The 19,217-nt window shown below is 43.7% G+C and overlaps 1 protein-coding gene across 2 annotated transcripts in view; it reads left to right on the top strand.

Annotated features, from left to right (window-relative positions):
* NCKIPSD (NCK interacting protein with SH3 domain) overlaps positions 1-18,685 on the top strand; it is a 90,256-nt gene extending 71,571 nt beyond the window's left edge. For both annotated transcript variants that reach the window (XM_081184092.1, XM_081184091.1), the window contains 5 exons: positions 7,110-7,190; positions 8,283-8,411; positions 13,221-13,313; positions 15,110-15,282; positions 17,000-18,685. In XM_081184092.1, coding sequence (XP_081040218.1) covers positions 7,110-7,190; positions 8,283-8,411; positions 13,221-13,313; positions 15,110-15,282; positions 17,000-17,203 — 680 coding nt within the window. In that variant the 3' untranslated portion in view covers positions 17,204-18,685. The remainder of the gene's footprint in view (positions 1-7,109; positions 7,191-8,282; positions 8,412-13,220; positions 13,314-15,109; positions 15,283-16,999) is intronic.
* The last annotated feature ends 532 nt before the right edge of the window (positions 18,686-19,217 follow it).

Raw genomic sequence — 19,217 nt, 5'->3', positions numbered from 1 at the left:
TTCTAGTGGGCTGTATCTTGTTTCCTTTTACCTTTTTATATTCAGCTGCTGAACATGGAATAGTTAAAAAAAAGAGTTGCTGTCTTTGACTTCGCGGTGTTGTCACCTGTTGCCATATAGTACACTGGCAAAAGTGTGGGAGTTTTATTGGGATTTAATGGGCTATTTGATTTTTTTAAAAATCAGTTAAGTATCCCTTAAAAATTATCTGGCTTAGTATCACACACACACACATGCTGCAACAGACTGCCACCATGGGAACTAGTTTAATTAGAACTCTGAAACTAATGCAAGCGCACATGATAAAGTCTAGACCCTTAATCTTTTAAAACTGAATCCATAATCCACTATCAAACGTGGCATTAACACCCTGCTTTTCTATACAAATGAATAACCCTTTGAAGGTAAGCATTATAAATGATGATTATATGACTACCCATATTTGCATCCCATCCTTTGACTGAGCTCAGTCTAGTGAGCTACCTATACAGGTGAACTACCTCACTTTATCCTCGTAGCCTACTAGTGAGAGGTTAGACAGAGGGTGTTAGCTGTATAAGCTTAACTCTGATCTTCCCAGTCCAAGTTCACCGCTAACCTTTGCACCCCAGTGCCTCCTGCGATACAATCCTGTTCAGGTCTGCTCAGTAGTAAGCTCCTTTGAGTTCAATGAGACTTCCTCTCATCCGGGTGAGCATAGGATTACAGCCTTACCAGCTCTGGGTGGGATTCAGCTGCACAGCATACATCCACACAAGCATTTCAGCTTGCTGTATGGAGCAACCCACCCCTTTCCTCTGTGTAGCTATATACAGTGGAACCTCGGTTATCGAATGTAATCCATTCCGGAAGGCCGTTCGATTTCCAAAACATTTGACAACTGAGGCACAATGGGCGGTCGGGAGATTCCATTGAGAAACGCGTCTCGGAAGCCATTCAACTTCCAAGGCACGTTCCAAAAAGGAAGCAATTCAGCATTTGAAAACCAAAACTTTTGGCTTCCGAGATACTAAAAAACTGAGGTTCCACTGTATCTAAAACGAGGTTTGCTCTCAGACATCCCAAGGCTTCTGATAAAGGATTTGGAAGCTTAATGGCTTTAATCTAGAGTTATGGGTTAGAGGGAAGAACCGGACATTTACCAAACGGGTGCAACGTAGCTGTGGTAATGAGAAACTGTGTTCCGTCTGTCTAGGGTGCAAACAGATCTGTTCGATAAGTCCAAACAGAGGCTCACTACACGGTTTCTTTGAAGAACAAAACTTTGAAGAGAATCCATTGGCCATCTTTAAGAAAACCACAGTTCTGTTTTGTTTCATTTGTCGCATTCAAAAACCATTCGAGGGGCACACTCAGGTGCTAAGTATAGGGTTGATATGTACCAGTAAGACGGCCTTTCCTCAGTGCAAGCAGCAAACAAGGGAGAGGGGATTAATTAAAGCCAGCAGAAGCACAAGGTAGGCTAGAGAACATGAATGCCCTGCGCTTGATCGGATGCAACTCTAAGCCTTGCTGAGCTGCAAGGGGATGAGAGGGAATGCCAGGCTGCCGTTATCTGCATACAGATAGCCAAGAATGTTCTGCCCTGAAGGTATAAAAAATCCGACAGTCACACTTAACACAAACAAAATGGGAAAACTACAGAGCAGAACTAGCATGGGGAGCAGGCGGGCGATGTGTGTTCTTGAGTGGGTGGGATGGTGATCTGAGAGATGGCAACTGGCTTCTCACGCAACGACCCGGCTATGCTCTGTGATACATTCATTCATTCCCTGTGTTGCTGCAATGCAAATATGATCTGTGCCTGCACTTTATACTTGTTATGCTTATAGATGTCTGAGCTTTCTCTTTATCACAGCAGTTTATTGATTGTCCACAGTGTCTGAAGTTGTTAGCATTTTTTATCTTGGCATGCAAAAGTCTCTGTAAGGGTGTTTATTTCTGCTGGTTAAGATGGCAATACTTGAAGCTGTAGTTCTCATTGTTCACTCTAGCGGGAAGCTTGCCTGGATTTCAAGATTAGTCCTAGCTTGCTGGCATCTAAAAATAAACTTTCAGCTCCATACATCACTAATTTATAAGTTCGTCTACAGGCAGATGTTTTTACTCTATACTACGTATTTCTCACAAATGGATTCCTTTCTTCATCTACTGCTCAGATAATTCAGAGTTCAGGTGCCCTTTTAGACCTCTAACTTGTCTTTGCTGGGGGCGCTGAAAAAGAAGGTCTTTTTTGTCTCCTGTTTCTTCCCTCCTCCTACAAGTCCATCCTGCCAGAGCTGTGTGGTAGCACCTGCACAACCTGGCCTGCCAAGTTAGCTGTCATCAAATGTGCAGACCATGTTCTCCTGGTAGCTGCCCTGGGCTGTTTCTTTGTGATCTCCCTACAGATAGTACCTTCCAATCTTCTAGAGTCAGCCTCTGGCTTTGTGGCCAGTAGGTGCTTCCTGGTTAGTATTAACTAGCTTTTGTGCAATGACGCCCTAACAGTTTTGTTTTTCAATTCTGCGTGCTTCAAATACAATACAAATAAGCTGCCAGGGGAAGAGACCATAAGGCTAGATTATAAATATTACATATGCTTTTGTTTGACTGAAGCATCTGCTTCTGGAAAGGTATTCTGCCCCATGCCCTCCTGTCACGTTTATTTTCAGCTTGAGCATCTTCTATCCCCACCCAGCACATCTGAGGAGCATTCATCTTGCGCACACACTATTGCTCATGTGTTAACAATGGCAGACCTTGACAGGTATGTGATTTTGACAGCCAAAACTATCCAGCGCTTTCCCTTCATGTCAGTTACCAGTTCATTTGAAATAACACTTCACAATGAAACAGGACTGATCACCGAGACAATGAAAAAGTGGCAAGGGGCAGTGAATACTTTGCCACCGGTCCATGTCAGCCATTTCTTTCTTTCCAGGGGCCATTTTGTGCAACAGTGCTTAGATGATTTCTTTTTCTTTTTCTGCTGTTGCTGTCTGAAAACTGTAAACAGATTCTCTCATGAAAAATGACCTTGAGTGCTGGAGTGATAGAGGCTTACTTTGTTGCTTGGAACTTGGGAATCGAGGCTGATCTGTCTTCTGATAGACTGCAGAGCATCTAATCCCTTTTGCGGATGGCAAAGAGCAGAGCTATCCATGCCAACTCTCAGGCGGCTGGGGATTGTTGTCAAGCCAGAAGCAAGCGTTCCATTGGATCCTGCCTGGTGCTTAAAGAGGAATACTGGAGGCTAAAGCTCTCTGCATGGATTCTGGATGCTTTTGATGAAATAATGCTTTCCCCTTGTGCTGATGCAAGCACCTTGGCTGCTGTCCAACTTTTTCTGCTAGATGCTTCTTGCCCCTGGACAGCCACTTTCCTGTGGTGCTTCTAGTCTGCAAATCTTTTCCACATGGTATTTTTGGGGGGAAGCTTATTATAAGACACAGCAAGGCTGTATTAACTAGAACAATTCTGTTTATAATCCACTCCTGTAATCAACTGTCCCTTGCCATTGCTACATAGAGACACAACACTGCTGTCAGTTCTACATTTTTCTTTGGCTCTCTCCTTTTTTATGAGCTTCACTTTTTGAGCCCTTCCAAAGTCCTAATCTTCCTTTGTTGCATTTGTGGTCCAGAGGATTGGCTTTGTGGTTAAGTTCAGAAAACATTCAAGTTGACTCAAAACTCTGGGTAATGCGGTTTTCATTTCCTCTGCCCTTCATAAACTGGCCTCAGCTTTGTGTGTAGTGTCAGTCATCAGAGGTCCCCTCTGGTGAATTGTGTCTTCCAAGTGAATTGGGTTGAATTGTGGTTTTTTAGTCTTCGTAGAGCTACAGGTAACCCTTTCCCCTCCTCCTTTAATATGCCCAGGATAGAAAAGTGACTGGTCACATTTGCTAAGGACGCACCATTTTGCCATGGTTTAAGAGAAATGAACTAGGTGCTCAGAAAAAATCTTAAGGTTTTGTATCAATGAGTTTAGCATGCACTGAATAATTGAATTAGCTTACATATTGTATTCAGCTTCTAGCATTCCAGATATATTTCTTACAAATTTTTAATTGCCTTAGCTCTTTTCATTCCTCTGCGAGTAACTGCTACCGGGTACAGTACCAGAGAAGATGGTAGCAGGGGCCAGTGGCAGCTTGTACGTTGCCACTTGTCACTTGCCACTGCTGCCCAGTGCAAAACCTGCTGCAGTGATGGCTTGATATCTTTAGAAGGCCCATCAGCCCCAAATAGTTCCTTGCCTAGAATCCCCATATACTGGTGGGTGTGCTATTTGAATAGCAGAGACCCTATACAGCAGAACATGTTTCATTGTTCTGCTCTTTCCTTGTTTTAGTTTTAGGGTGCTTTTGAGTTGTTGACATGTCGTCAGATCATGTGTCGTTTCCCCCAGTTTCTTTATCCTTTTTCTTGGCTAACGGGGGCTTCTGCTCCTTGACTCCTTTTCCAGGCAGCCAAAGGCCTTCTCCCAGGCAGCTGCACCCATAAACAAAGCTGATGGTGTCTGGACACGAGAGTTTCCCCTAGGATGGCACATTTGCTGGTAAAATAACAGAGCAGGTACATATGAAACATTGGCGCCCCCTAACCTGTTCTGGAGCTTCAGGGAAGTCTGTGTCCAACCCTGCCACAAATTCTTATGTTCATCTGCCTGACTGGTGGTCACATCCAGCGGAGGGGGATGGTTGTGCCAGATGAAAGTTGGGACCCACCTGGGAAACAAAACATGTTGAGAGAGAAGTGGACAAATCCACACTTTCGAAGTCCAAGTACTTTCCTGCTAATCGTCACGTAGAGTACATAACCCAAGTATTGGCCTATACAGAAATGAGCCAACTTTTACTGGATTATTCATCGCTGCACATAATAACTAGGCTGTGTAAACCTCTCCATGCTTTAATGATCTCTTGTAAACAGTGCAGTGCATATTTCATTGTGGCCATATGCCCTATCATGTGGCGTTTCTTATTTAAACCCCTACTGGAACATGCCAACTAATTAAGATTCAGGAAAGGCAGTGGCTGTGATTCTGTGGAGCGCTCATGTATAGATGCTGCCAGTGAAAATTGTGCTATACTAGCAGGCTGCAGGACAGGTTGATGCATGAGGTACAAATGTGCACTGGAAAGGAAGCGAAAATGCACACCTGGAATAGTCTGAATCTCAGGTGACTTGTAGCCAAACTATTGCTGATTTATGGGAAAGAAATGTGTTCTACAGGAACGGCTGTAAAAAAAACACACCAAACCAAATTAGAATATATGTGAGATCTTGAAATACTATTTGTGGTAGGGGAAGCTGTTTAACCCAGTTTTATTATATTTTTTAAATTGTCCTGCTTTTCTTTCACTTAGGAGCTCAACACAATTAACAGCAAAGCAAACAAACAAATCCATATACAAAGGGCAGAATTTAACGTGTGAGCAAATTTCCAATCGTGCCCAGAACCTCCCCTTTCCCTCTTCCCCCTTGCAGCCCCTCCCCCACTATCCCAAAATCTGTTCCAGAGGCTCCCCATACCTTTTGAAGAAGACTCTGAGGTCCATGGAAGGCTCTGGGAAGTGGGGTGGGGAGAAGAGCGGTGAAATTCCTCTGGGCAAGCAGAAGTCTGTTCTTCTCCAGCACAGCATTTGATAATGTGCCATACCCCCTGTTTTATTAAAAAGCAAATCAGAATTTAATACTACAATAATACAATTAGCAGTCAGAGAAATAGGAGAAGAGGTCCTGTCCCAATGTGCATCAGTAACGAGTTAAGACCAGGAATTTTTATTAAATCCATTTTTCTTTAAATGTGTGCTCTAATGCCTTAACCAACCTTGTTTTTCCTTTAAAAAGCAAGTTTATCCTCCACAGTGAACTTCATTTGTGTAAAATTTACTTCCGCTTTGCTCTAGTCAATTTCACCAATCTGAAATGTATTGGGCAAAAGGTGATTGGAATTAGGAAATATGAAAGCAGGGAATAAATAGACTCTTTCCTCTACTGCCGATTATGCTTGTGCTATTAGAGCCAATGGATGGAGGCACCCTTTGCCGTAAGGAGTAAGTCACTACCATTCTGCTCAACAGCAGGGATGGCTAATCTGTGACTCTCAGGTGTTGATGGGCTACAACTCACATCGTCCTTTACCATTGGGGCTGGTGGGACTTGGAGTCCAACAACATCTGAAGGACCACAGATTTCCCATCCTTGCCCTGCAGAAATCAAACTCTGTTGCCTTAACCAGACAGAATGGATACCTGAAAGTTCAGTTAAACTTAACATAGAACAAGAATTGTAGAAAAAAAGAAAAATCCAGCAGACGTGGAGCTTGGCCCTTGCCTTTTGCAGTGACATGCTGGTCTTTGGACCAGAGATGAGGAACCTGTGGACCTCCAGATCTTGCTCAGCTCCAAGTCCCAACAGCTTTAGCCAGCGTGGTCGGGGATCGTGAGAATTATATAGCAACATCGGGCAGTGGGCAAATTCTGCAAGAGCTACAGTTCTGCTTGTAGCTCTTGCATACTCCACTTCAAGACTCAAGACTTTCTTGACGGTATCAAATATCGAGAGAAATGTACCGTATTGCCCCAAATGTACCGTATTGCCCCAAATATAAGCCACACTCCCCCCCCAAAAAAAAAATTCAACTGTGTAAAGTTAAAATGTGGCTTAAATTTGCGACCTTACAAAAATTGGCTGTTATGATATCATTGCTGAAACACATACGGTAAAATGGAATGGGTGTGAGTGCCCGCGGAATTTTAAGGGAGCGGCTTGTATTTGGGTATTGTCTTTTTTCCCCTTTTCCCCCCTTGAATTTTAAAGGTGCGGTTTATATGCGGTTGCGGCTTATATTTGGGCCAATACGGTATCTGTTTAAGAGCTGACACCATGACGGAAATGTAACGCATATCTTCTGATCTGCTGCATTCATTGTATAATCTCTTCTTCCATCTTGACTTTTTTCAATGTGGCAGAAATTTTGCCTTAGGGGAGAAAGAGAGCAGACCTCCAAGCAAGCCAGCTGCCTTCCTTCAATTGCTGTTCTAGATGCCTGCCATGTTTAGATCGAATGAGCATGTGCCCTGGCGCAGGTGTAACTAAACTCGTGGCTTTCTTTTCCAGACCATCAGAAGATGTGCTACTCCGCTTTGGTGCTGGCTATGATATTCTGTATGGGAGAACCGCTGCCATATCATCACTATGGTGAGAAAAAGCTCCACCGCAGGGGGTGGATGGCAAGCTGCCACTGAGCAGCGGATTTCTGCAGTTTTTTTAACCTATAATTAAAGAGAGACAGCTTGATCCGAGATTGCTCTCCACAGTCTGGGAAACGGCTCACCAAAACGCTTACAGGGAATATGAGAACTGGATGGAGCCCAGATGAGTGAAAACTTGCTTGGTCTTCCCTTCAGAACTGTGTGTTGAATTCAGCTTCCCCAAGATCAGTCAGGACATTTGTTGGAGGGCAGCCATATCTTTCTTATTAGCTGCTAAATGGCCCTAAGCCTTCAGCTCCGTCCTTCCACAGTCTGTGTCTGTCTATTTCATTTATACCCCAAGGAGCTCAAAGTAGCATACATAGTTCTCCTCCTCATTTTATCCTCACAACAACCCTGTGCACTAGGTTATGATGAGAGCAGGAGAGATTGGCCCAAGGTCACCCAGTGAGTTTCATGGCTGAGTGGAAATTTGAACGCTGGTCTCCCAGATCCTAGCCAGGCACTCTGACCACGACACCACACTGGCTCTCAGTAAACCGCCCTTGCAGGGCAAACAGCAGCTTGGGAGGAGCAACTTTTCAAGGGAAAATATGCAAGAGGAAAGGGGTGAAATCTCCGTCTCCCAGCACCATAGCTACCAATCCTAGTCCCTCTCCCCAAGAGCTGGGTGGAGCGAGGGCATAACAGGGATCCATACTTGGATTACCCCTCTTTTATAATCTAGTTTGGGTCCTCAGTTAGTGGAACTGTTTGGCCTTGGTGACTGCTGTGCACCTACTTAATACGAATACAATACAATATGATCCATTTAATGCACATCAGATACAGACTTCCTGTCTTTATCAAATGGACATGACTAGCATAGTTTCATTTATTTCAGTGGATCTACTCTGAATAGGACTTAAATACAACCCCAAAATGAATAACCCCAGTTTCTCATTTGCTACTCAGCTTTGTGAAATGTAGTGGCTGGACTTGTAGTTTTGCTCCACATACAAGAAATCATGTCCCTGTGGAGTCTTTAAAAAAAAACAACAGAACAAAAACATTTCTAAACATATTTTATTTTGCACAGAGCACCTCAATTCCCAGTTTGTCCAGTTTCTGTTGGATGTGATTGAAGATGGGTTGCCATCAGACACCACAGACCAGCTGCCTGACCTGTTCATTAATGTTCTTCTGGCTTTTAACCTTCACATTCCAGGTGAGTAATAAAAGTTTTCCCAGCTGAGATGATGCCAAGGTTTGCAGTGAGCTGTGGAAGACTTTTCACTGTACTTTGTTTAAGTTGCAAGAAGCCTCTGTCTAGGTTTTGGAATGGGTAAGATACAGATTTAAATAAGACACTTGGCCATGCTCTACAGGTGGAAAGGGAGCAGATTTACATTTCTGAAAATATGAGCTCAGGTATTATTAAGGGAGATTTAAACTGCTTCTGGACTAGCCAGCAAGCTCTCATTTCTGCACCTCTTCCTCGAGAGGGAACACTTTCCTGCCAACTTGGTAAATATGGTTGGCAGTTTTCCCCTTGGAACTTTACACTGACCTATCAGAGCTCTCCTTTTGCACTGTGATCAGTATTTCCAATTGGCTCAGCAACATGCACACATCTTGGCACAATTCAGGATTAAATCCACAGTCACCTCCTTTCTAGCCAGCTCCATGGCCAACTCTTCTAGGGCACTGTCATTTGAGGTATCTAGAAATTTTGCCTCTTTGTCCGGGTCAGAACAAACACTTGCCCAGTCTGTGTGAGGCACATTGAAGTCATGCATTATGATTGTGCTTTCTATGTTGGATGCTTCCCTGATGGTATGTCTTCAGTACGGAATTAGTTTGAGGCTGGCACTACCCCCTAGAATTAGTCTGTGGATGAAGCTGTTCCATTGGAGAGTTTGGCATTGTGCCCTCTTTGATGTCCACAGTATGCCCTTCCCTGTATCCCCCCATTACTCTTTCCACAAGGTTTCCTTTTTGCCCACTACATCTATGGCTCCCTTTTAAAAATGAGCACGCCTATTCTACTGTCTTGACTTGGAGGCTTCTATTGGTAGCATATAAATATCGATACATGTTTTCCCCTACACCCTTTAGCTTCCTTGACTGGCTGTATGCTCATTGTTTAATATTCACCTGTCAATAGTAACCTGTGCACAATCAAAAACAGTTTCATCCTCCTTCCCCCTGCTTTCCCCAATAGGTAAAGTGTGCATGTGAGAACTGCACTTTCATAGTTGTGCTCCATGAAATGTGGAGACTCAAAGCTGGGGTGCTGGGAGGAAATTCCAGTCTGAGACTTCGTTGTAACAAGTACTGGGTCCTTAGCAATGCAGTTAACTGGGCATCTTCCTCCTTTCGGTGATTGGCAGGTGTTCTGCTTATCCCTTGCTGTGCCTTGTGAATTTCATTAGCTGTAGACGCATTGTAGGTTATTCCTTATAATGGTATTCTGCTGGGCAGCACTTTCTCCAGGAATACTTGATCTCCCCTTGTTCCTGCCAGGCTGAGCCTTTTGGGAAGCAGCTTAGCTTAGCCTTTCTGTTGGTGATTGCAGGCACTTTTTAATGTAATTTGTTGAGTGGGCAGTCATAAGCAGGTCAGAACACACCGTGGTATCAGGCTGCATCTTGTTAATCCTGAATATCTTGGCAAATTATTACGCTGCCAAGTTCTCATGGCCTTGCCTTAATTGCTTTTTGCTTTTGCATGGGCTGCCTTTCCACCTTGGCTTCATGAAGTAGAATGGATTAAGCAGTTATAAACACATCCAGTAATTTGCCACGTAGTATTTAAGGGATAACATCATTAAGATATGGGTTATAGTAAAGTGTGTGTGTGTTTGTAAATAAATAAATCTGTTGCATTCTTAATCACCTAATAGAAACGGATTTAAGTCTATTTTTTCTTCCCTTTTATTCATTACAGTTTTATTCTTTCAGTGCTGGCTAGTTTGAGTAATTACCTACACTGTTTCACCTGACGGGCAGAGTATTTATATGAATTATTTTGTGCCCACCTGGGGTACAGTGGGAAACTGGAACTTAGTCAAGAACTTACAAACTAATGCTCAGCCTCTTTGTGGACTGCATTTCTTTTTGTGTGGAAAAAAGCCTATGTCTTTCAAGCCACCAGAGTGTGTAATGCAGAAAAGGCCACAAATTCTGCTTCTCTGAAACCTGTTCAATGTGTGTGTGTTGTCTTCGGTATGACGCTTTCTGAAATGTTACAGATATTTCCCGGCATGTAGAGGTTCTACTGTTTTCTTCCCTGACACATCTCTGCCTTTCTGTTGTCTTGCTCTGATTAGTCCTAAGAGTGCCAACTAGTATTAGACACAGCATTCAGTAAGTGCAGATGGAGGGAGCAGTAATGGAGGCAAAGACGTCACCATGGCAAGTTGAGGTCATTTGCAAATTGCAAGGGATGGCAAGACAGAATCATTTGCCTTCTTCCATCCTTATGGGTTTCCCTCCCCACTTCATATATAGCCATATTGTATGGTTCTGAAACAAAAACAAAGCCCAAATTCTTGTTATAACCATGCATCTCTTCCATCCTAGACCTTCCAAAGCAACTTCCAGTTGAAAAAGCATAAATAATGAAGGCGGGGGGGGGGGATCATGTAAAAGCGGCAGCACATTCTTAAGGATTAAGATTCTTTATTTAAGGAATAAAGCACAAAAACATAAAATAGAACAGAACAGAACAGAAAGAAATCCTTAAAAATATTCCTCCCTACGCATGAATAGTAATGAGATGGTTGTCCATGAAACAAGGGGTGGGAGGTAGCTGGCGCAAAGTCAGGTGACTCAGACAGACCAATGGTAGCCCTGATTGGGCAGAGGCTATGGCATCTCAATGTTGTTATTGTTTTTTTGGAAAAAAAATCATTTGCATTCATTTGCTGCCTTCATTACAAGTTGTTCAGGATGGGAGTATGAAACATACAAAATTAAACTTAAACCAGACTGTGAAATACTAGCTTTTTCACAGGGAGGAAGGGAGCTGTTGCCTACTTACTCCTGTCTCTTCCTCCTGCACTTCCATGCCCATGCTGTGTGATAGAATGGCATCAATTATGGAATGTGCCGAAATAGCGGTGGGCCTCCACTGCGTGGCATTGTCTGAGCCTCTTTCTGGCTTCTTCCCATCCCCTGTGGTGGTGTAGCGTAAGTAAGCTCAATTTTCTATATGGTTGTCTGAATAATCTTGGCTTCTTAGTTGAGCAGGTGTAGTTTGCTGACTGGAGAGCAGGGAGCTTCACATTACCTAGCAAGACATATTTCTGCAGCTGAATTTTGCAGCATAAACCCTGATGACTATTTCAGGAGCAAGCTGTGAGCCCCTGTTTTGAAACAGTGCCTGACGCAGTGACTAGATGCAAATGCACACAGTAGAAATGAAGAAGTGCATATTGCATAAGTTAAACATTTGTTCTAGAATCTTCGACCAGATTTTGAATATGGGCTTCCATGGCTTTAATGCTTGATAATGGCTAGTAGCAAATTTAGTAGCTTCATGTATGAAAATAACAAAAAGCTGTATTTTTTAAAAAAGAAAGTAGTGGTATTGATTTTTTCCCCCTCAGGTGTATAAAGTAATAAAGAAAACTAATAAATGGAGGATACAGGTGACAGCCCAAAGATTGCGGAGGGGACACATGTATAAAATGAAAATGGCATTTTTAACAGACAACTATGTTACAACACTGGTTGCATCATAACAAGGCTTCATAGAGCAAGGGTTTCTCCAGATGACATATTTCTTGAGCATTCATCTTGACACGCTTACAGAAAGTTTATACAGAGGTCATACAGTGTCAGTTGTTTACTGAACATTGGTCCTGATTGGTTTGCGAGGAAGTTATATGACAGTGGACAGTCATCCTGATTTGCTTGCTCCATGTCTTTGTTACTTCATTTCATTCCATTTGTTCATTTATTAAATATACTACCCTTCATCCAAAGATCTCAGGGCAGTTCACAAGATTAAAGTACAGGATCAAAGTGCAAATAAATACAGTGGTACATCAGTTTAAGAATGGTCCGGTTTAAGAACGATTTGGTTTACAAACTCTGCAAAACCGGAAATAGTGTCTTGCTTTGAGAACTTTACCTCGGTCTAAGAACAGAATCCAAACAGTGGAAGGGCACCGGCGGTGGGAGGCCTCATTAGGGAAAGCGTGTCTCAGTTTAAGAACAGTTTTGGTTTAAAAACGGACTTTCGGAATGGATTAAGTTCGTAAACCGAGGTACCACTGTAGTTAGAACAAAAACAAAACCATAAGCCACCCCCAAACACATTTAAAAGGCCATAGAATATTAATCAGCTTTACATCTAGTATTATGAGAGAGCGAGAACACCCTTTCCCTATCTACTTTCTCCACACCAAGCATAATTGTATACACCTCTGTCATGTCTCCTCTTACTTGCCTTTTCTCTAAACTAAAAAGTCCCTTGCCTCCATTCCTTTGATAATTTTGGCAACCCATTTTATTGTGATCTTGCGTCAGCTCTGCAGTAGCTGTACATGGCATTCCTGGTACAGTCCCACCTTAGGCAACAGCATTATGATATTGATATGTTCGTGTTTGTGAGACCTGATGGAAGTGGGATGTGCATCCAGGTCGAGTGATCACTGTGGGGTAAACAACACTAGCCCTGTTCAGTCATTCTGCTTGGTTTCAAGCCTTAAACATGAGCAGAGACAAGCATACAGAGCTCCACCATTACCCATGTCGCTGTCCCCATTGTGGAGGATGACTATGAAGCCTCCTCTACTAATAAAAGATTCCCACACATTGTAGGCTCCTGAATAAGTGGTATTTTGATTGGCACAAAGACCCTCCATTCATAGAGAGAGACCCCAACTTTGCATCGCGACGCTCCAGAAGTTGGCGGTGGGCAGTGGAGATGTGTCTTCCCCCCAGCTCTACCTATCACTGATAGGTATTGTAACTAAGCCAGTTATAGGCAGCTGGTCACTTCTAATAAAGCCTGTTTTATTTCTTAGTGCCTGAGCATAATGTGATCATGGTTACCGTGAGCAAGCACCCCAATGTCAAAACCTTCACAGAAAAGCTGCTTCTTCTCTTGAATCGTGCGGGTGAGTTTGTCTGCAGGTTTCTATTACTGTTTCGAGATAACGGCAGCACTAATGGCCAAGTAGATCTGAAGAGTGGCACCTGCTGACATTGCAGAGGAGGGATAATTGGCAAACAGTTTCTAAGCTCCCGTGAAGTTTTCTGCCTTTTAAAGTTTCTAGGCCAGGGGAGTCGGTTCTGCCTCTGTGGTATAAGGAGATTGACCTGCTGGAATGCAGGTAATTGCTCAGTTAGTGGCAGAACGGCATGCAGTGACCTTATCTGGCCAAAGAGCTGTATTCCAGGTGTGTAGAACTAGACAAAGCGCCGTATGGAGGGCAGCTCCCCCAACATCTTAACCGTGGTGTCCTTAGAACTGTATTTTTGGGAACTGAATTTTTAATAGCTGTTTGCAATCACTTTGGAGTGTCTTGGTTGCGAAGCAGAATAAAAATATAATAAATATTTAGTACAAAGCTCTGTGCAGCTGTTTCTCAGGGATTTTGAGATCTGTATAACCAGGGAAGATGGTATTGAATAAAGGATCTGGTAGCTGATGTGAAATCCTAATAACCCTTAAAAGCATGCTTTTTAAAAGCATGCTTTCTAGCCTTGGTAGTCCCTGTAACAAACCCAAGGGACTCCCACCTTTGTTCTGTATTTTGCTTCTGCTTTTCCCTTCCCTCCTTCAAAAGGATTTATGGTTTGACAAACTGGTCTTGCCATCAGCTTTGGATTTATACTGATTCTCTTTGTGCCCAACCTCCAGTGATATTTTGAAACCAGGGTGTGTGAGTGGTTGTGTATGTCTCAACAACTGGATTTTCTTCCCCATTGGCACACTCTGTGAACCAAAAACCTCCAGAGTCTAGCTTCTTAGGGGATCCTGTTGTGTTTTCTTCCTCTCCCAACCCACCAGCTTTTCAAATAGCCCACCTATAGAATACGCTGCCGGCGCTGAACATTGTGTTGAGTCTGCTGTAGAGCCTATTGTAAAGCACTTCATTAAAGCAGGAAAGCTTTTCCCCTACACTCTCTAATTCCCTAAGTATTCTACCTATGCCTTCCTAACAAAGGATTGTGTGGTCTAATGTATTTAGGAGCATGGGGGTCCTGCTTGCTTGTGTGTGTGTTCAAGCTCCCTTTACTTTGTTGATTTGCTCTTAAATAACTTCCTGTGTTTCATGCTTCTACTTTATCCCTGGTTTAAGCCCTTTTCCAGACTGAAAATGATGTTCTTAGCACACTGCAGGCTGTTTTTAGCTTTTGAATCTCCTTGCCTTGGCCTCCTTTCAGATCCTTAGTTGTTGCTAGAAAGCCTACTCTTGACACCTCACTTTGAGTTTATTTCTCAAATGCCAAGACTTAAGCAAGGTTCTCCTTGATCGCCTCCCTACAGCTACCGTCTTTGTCCCTTGTGCAGGAGTATATGTCCTGCACTTACACTTTTTCATGTACGGAGCTGCAGCGAAGTGGTCCATGGAAGAAGTGGGTGTCTTAGGGGGTAAGCTAAATGTTACAGTTGTATGATCCATGTGTCACAATACAGTTTATGCCAATTTTCTATAAAGAGAGGCGCTGATAGAGAATACAAGGCGAGGGTAATGCACTTGTGGAAAGCATTCTCTCTCCTCCTAGGGCAGTACTGCAATGGGGAGGGAAATCTCTCTGCTCTTCAAGAGACTGGTTTCTTTGCTGCTCAGAAACTAGCTAAGCCTCTCCTTCCACGCATATTGTGTATAAATTGCTTCCTTCGGCTAAAGGGAGCTTGTGTCTATGCATGTCACAACAAGCTTCTTTCTCTCTAACCTGTGATCAGACGACCCCGTGTGCATCTTCAAGCACCAGCCGCAGCCGCCCCACTCCGTGCTGAAATTTCTACAGGACATCTTTGCCAGCAAGGACACGGCAAACATCTTCTACCACACAGACATGATGGTGATGATCGACATAATTGTGAGGCAGATTGCAGATCTGTCCCCCGGAGAAAAGGTACTTACAGAAAGAAAAAGAAAGCCCATGCCTCCTCTTTGGAAGTTTGAAAAAAGAGAGAGGCAGAACTGAACATGAGTGAAGAGGTAGAAGCTTCCTGGTGTGTATCTGAATGGATAGACAGCTCTTCCAGCTTGCAGGCATTTGCCACACACTTAAAAGCATATCTTCGCATCCAGCAGGGTTAGAAAGATGCTTTTTTTTATTTTAAGAAAAAGTAAAGCTCTTAAGAAGCCAAAAGGGACAGCCAGTGCTACAGCCTTCTACCTTTTGTTGGTGGGGTTTGTGTACAGGCTCTGAGGCTACACTTGCTGTATCATGAAGGTGCATCTCCTGGTAGTGATGGAATGCTAGAAGCGCATTATGCCAGTGCTCTAGAACTGCAGTCTTCAACCTTTTCAGACCCAAGGCCCATCTTCAACCCAAACATGCATTTGGGGACCCACTGCTTAAGTTTTCAGCCATATATTTGTGTGGTGGAAGCACTGCTGCTGTGACTAACCATAGATCAGGCCACAACCCAATACAACCTTGGAAGTTGAACGGAATTGGTTCCAGAAGTCCGTTCAACTTCCAAAATGTTCGGAAACCAAAGCATGGCTTCTGATTGGCTGCAGGAAGCTCCTGCAGCCAATTGGAAGCCGCTGAAGCTCCGTCAGACGTTCAGGTTTCAAAGAACGTTCGCAAACCAGAACACTCACTTCCAGATTTGTGGCATTCGGGAGCCAAAACGTTCAGCTTGCAAAGCGTTTGGGATCCAAGGTACGGCTGTATTAGGTCCTGAACCACCTGTTGAAGACTAATGGTCTAGAATCTGCATTTGCCTCCCAGGACCAATTCAATGTGCTCCTGTTTTGCAATGAAGTTCTGATGGGTTTGGGGCACCAATATTTCGGCATCTTGCTTCTGAAATCACTTTAATATCATCCTGATAGCATTTGTGCTCCAGAAGCTCAAATGGGCACAAAGGTTGTGTTTTGTTCTAGTCTTTCCATTGCCAAACTACTTTTTCTAGGGATTCACTAAAAGCCTGAATTATGCATGCATAAGATATATTTTTATATTTCATAGTTGCAAAGAGCATCTGTTCTTAAAGCTGTCACCCATCTCAAACTTTTTCCGATAGGCTAGACTACAAGACCAATAAATATGGATGGCTGGCAGCTTCTTTTCAGAGGAGGGCTTCTCAGTTTACTGGGCCTTTGGCCGGTCAAGGTTGGGGATTTTAGCTGTCTCTCTTTTTGGATTCACACAGTGAGCCTGAAACCTAAAGGAATGTTTCTACCATCTCCTTTCTCCCCTGTGTAAAGCAATGAGGCTGTATATTCTAGAGTCTGCATTCTTTTTGGCCAGGGTTAGTTGAATAATTGTTCTCATCCCTGAAGCTCCTTGAAATGGAAGAGGCAAATCTAGCACTGGGGTGTTGTTTATTGAGCCACCTGAGTCCGAGTCCAGTTGACTAGTATTTGAAAGCCATTCAGCTAATTTGATTGGTTGGCTAAATAGATTTCCAGAACTCCTCTGAAAGTGAGGGCCCTTACGGACCAATGGGGAAAACAAAGATTGCAGGGGAATCTTTCACCTATGAGCCTATTCTGTTTGAAATTGCTTGTGCTGCAGTCTTGCGCTTGACAAACAGATTGTTTTCCAGTGTCTGTGTTTCTGCTTGTGTTTATCTTGCTGCTAAAGCCCTTTTCAATGTCTTCTGTTCCCGCAGCTGCGGATGGAATACTTGTCTCTGATGCATTCTATCATCCGGTCGACGCCATACCTGCAGCACAAGCACCGTTACACTGACTTGAAGAGGACCTTGCAGCGCATCATGGTGGAAGAGGAGGAGAATCAGCAGTGCCAGATGGACAAAATGATAATCCAAGAGATCTATAAGGAGTTTCCAGAAATATCTCCTGGAGACAGCTAACTGGTGCGGGGAAAGGACAGTTTGGGATAAGAATGCCTCTTGTGGTTGTATCCTTTCCATCCCCTTTTCCGGTACCACTCATACCTTATTATCCCTTCAGGTGAGCCCTAAGGTTTAAGTGGAGTGCCATAAGACCCTACAGAAGAAATGTTCAGCATTTATGCAAGTCAGTGGGCAGTTAGCTAAAGTTGATTGTTGTCTGCCCATTTCTAAGGGGTGGGGCAAAACAGCTGGAGACAAAAGAGGTGTCTTCACAGATGGAGTGCTTTGACAAGTCTAGGAGAATATACCTCCCTAGTGACCTTTGCACAGGAGAGAGGGCAGAGGGACTTTGAGCTGCACCTAGGATCCCAAAGCAAGAGGTCTCTGCTGTCAGCATCCATTTCCACCGGCATTTCTTGTCCTGCCGCTACCCAGTGGAGTAGGCCAGTGTTTGCGGCCAGCTTTTGTAACATCTCGTCTGCTGTGTCTAGTGCTCAAGTGCTGCAATCCTAGCCAAGGAAGCTGCTGCTTGCTACTCTCTTAGTCCTGTGTCCAGTGAGCCTTTCAGTCCTTTTTAAACCCCACTGCTTGATCTCTGGGTTAGAGACCGGCTTATCTGGGGTCTAATACAAGTAAGCAGCTGCTTCTGTTCCTGTTCTATGCCGTGGTGTTTGCGCTTAAATTTCTCGCCCACGGCGGCAGCAGAGAGATAACGATGGTCCAGGCAGCAGGAGTTCCTTCGACAGATCTTCTGCCTGGACTCACTGCTGAGGTGTGTCCTTTTTGAGAGTTGCTGCTTGTCTCCTGCGATGTACTGGCCTTGTTGCCTCTGGCACTGCACACACAAGGACCATGTATCTGTAGATGGCAGCGCACACTCTTCTCCCTTCAGCCTGGGGGTGTTTCTTGCCTTGAGCTTAATAGCAATTGGTTCTGCCTAGCTTTACCTTCTTATGTCCTGAAGGCTGCTTAAGCCTGGTATCTGATAGCTCTGCTCCTTAATATGCACAAATTGGGAGAGCTCCCTTTTCTTTATCTAATTCCTCCAGGTCTCCTGCAAAATGGATTTGCCTGCTTTTTTCCTATTTAGATCTTTCCGACAGGCTCACATACTAATACGGGTCTGTAATATCTTAATAAACATGCACGCTGCCAAAGCTCTTTGCAGAGTGGGTAAACAAGAGCTTTGCAACCTTCAGTGTAGAAGTAGCTTGAATTAAAACTGGAAATATTTGGATAACCTCTAGACCTAATGTGAACCAAATAAATTAAGGAATTGCCTTGGGCCAGGGCATCTGCTTTGGTATGATGTCAGTGCCGGGAGCCTCCAGAATTGGCCATCAGGTTTGAGCTGGTGAGCAAAGTGTTAGTTTGGGGGTCACTGTCTGAGACGAGTGAACAGCCCTGTTTTTAAGTGAAATGTTTAAAATAAAAACCATTGTGAACGTTGAAAGGGATTTGTATTTTCATAGAATCAAATAAACGTAGTCAATGGATAAATATTTGTGTGTGTGTTTTTAATTTAATAATATTTGCATATCCTGTATGAGTTGCAGGATATTGGAAGTGTGTTTTTACAAAGGGCAAGACAACACTGCAAAATTGCTAGCTAAAGCAGTCTGCACATCTTGCTAACGCTTTGTTTTATAGCCTTGGGCCTGGTGAGGCCTGGTGACCTCAAAACCTGGTTGCCCCTGTTCTCCCTTGCCTGCTCCACTTCAGAACCAGCTCAACAACGCAGATAAAGTGGATATCTGGGGTGTCCCAATGCAACAGGCACCCAGCCATACAAATAGGAGCACATGAACTTAGACCATTTCATTGCTTCTGGTGTGGCAAACTCCCAGTGTAAATGGAGAGAGTACCCTAGCATTCTCTGCAATTTGAGCAGGGGCACCTCTGCCCTGTCTAGGACAACCATATAATGCTTGCAATTCTCCTTCTCCCTGTCCCCACCTCAAATATGGGAGGATGAACAAAATGAGAACCACCACTCCAACAGGGTTTGATTCTGTTCGTTTTATTTTAAATG

Source organism: Podarcis bocagei, assembly GCF_964188305.1.
Source record: "Podarcis bocagei genome assembly, chromosome: 2".
In the NCBI taxonomy this organism is placed as follows: Eukaryota; Metazoa; Chordata; class Lepidosauria; order Squamata; family Lacertidae; genus Podarcis; species Podarcis bocagei.
Note: the sequence above shows the minus strand (reverse complement) of the source record. Positions and strands in the feature narration are given on the sequence as shown.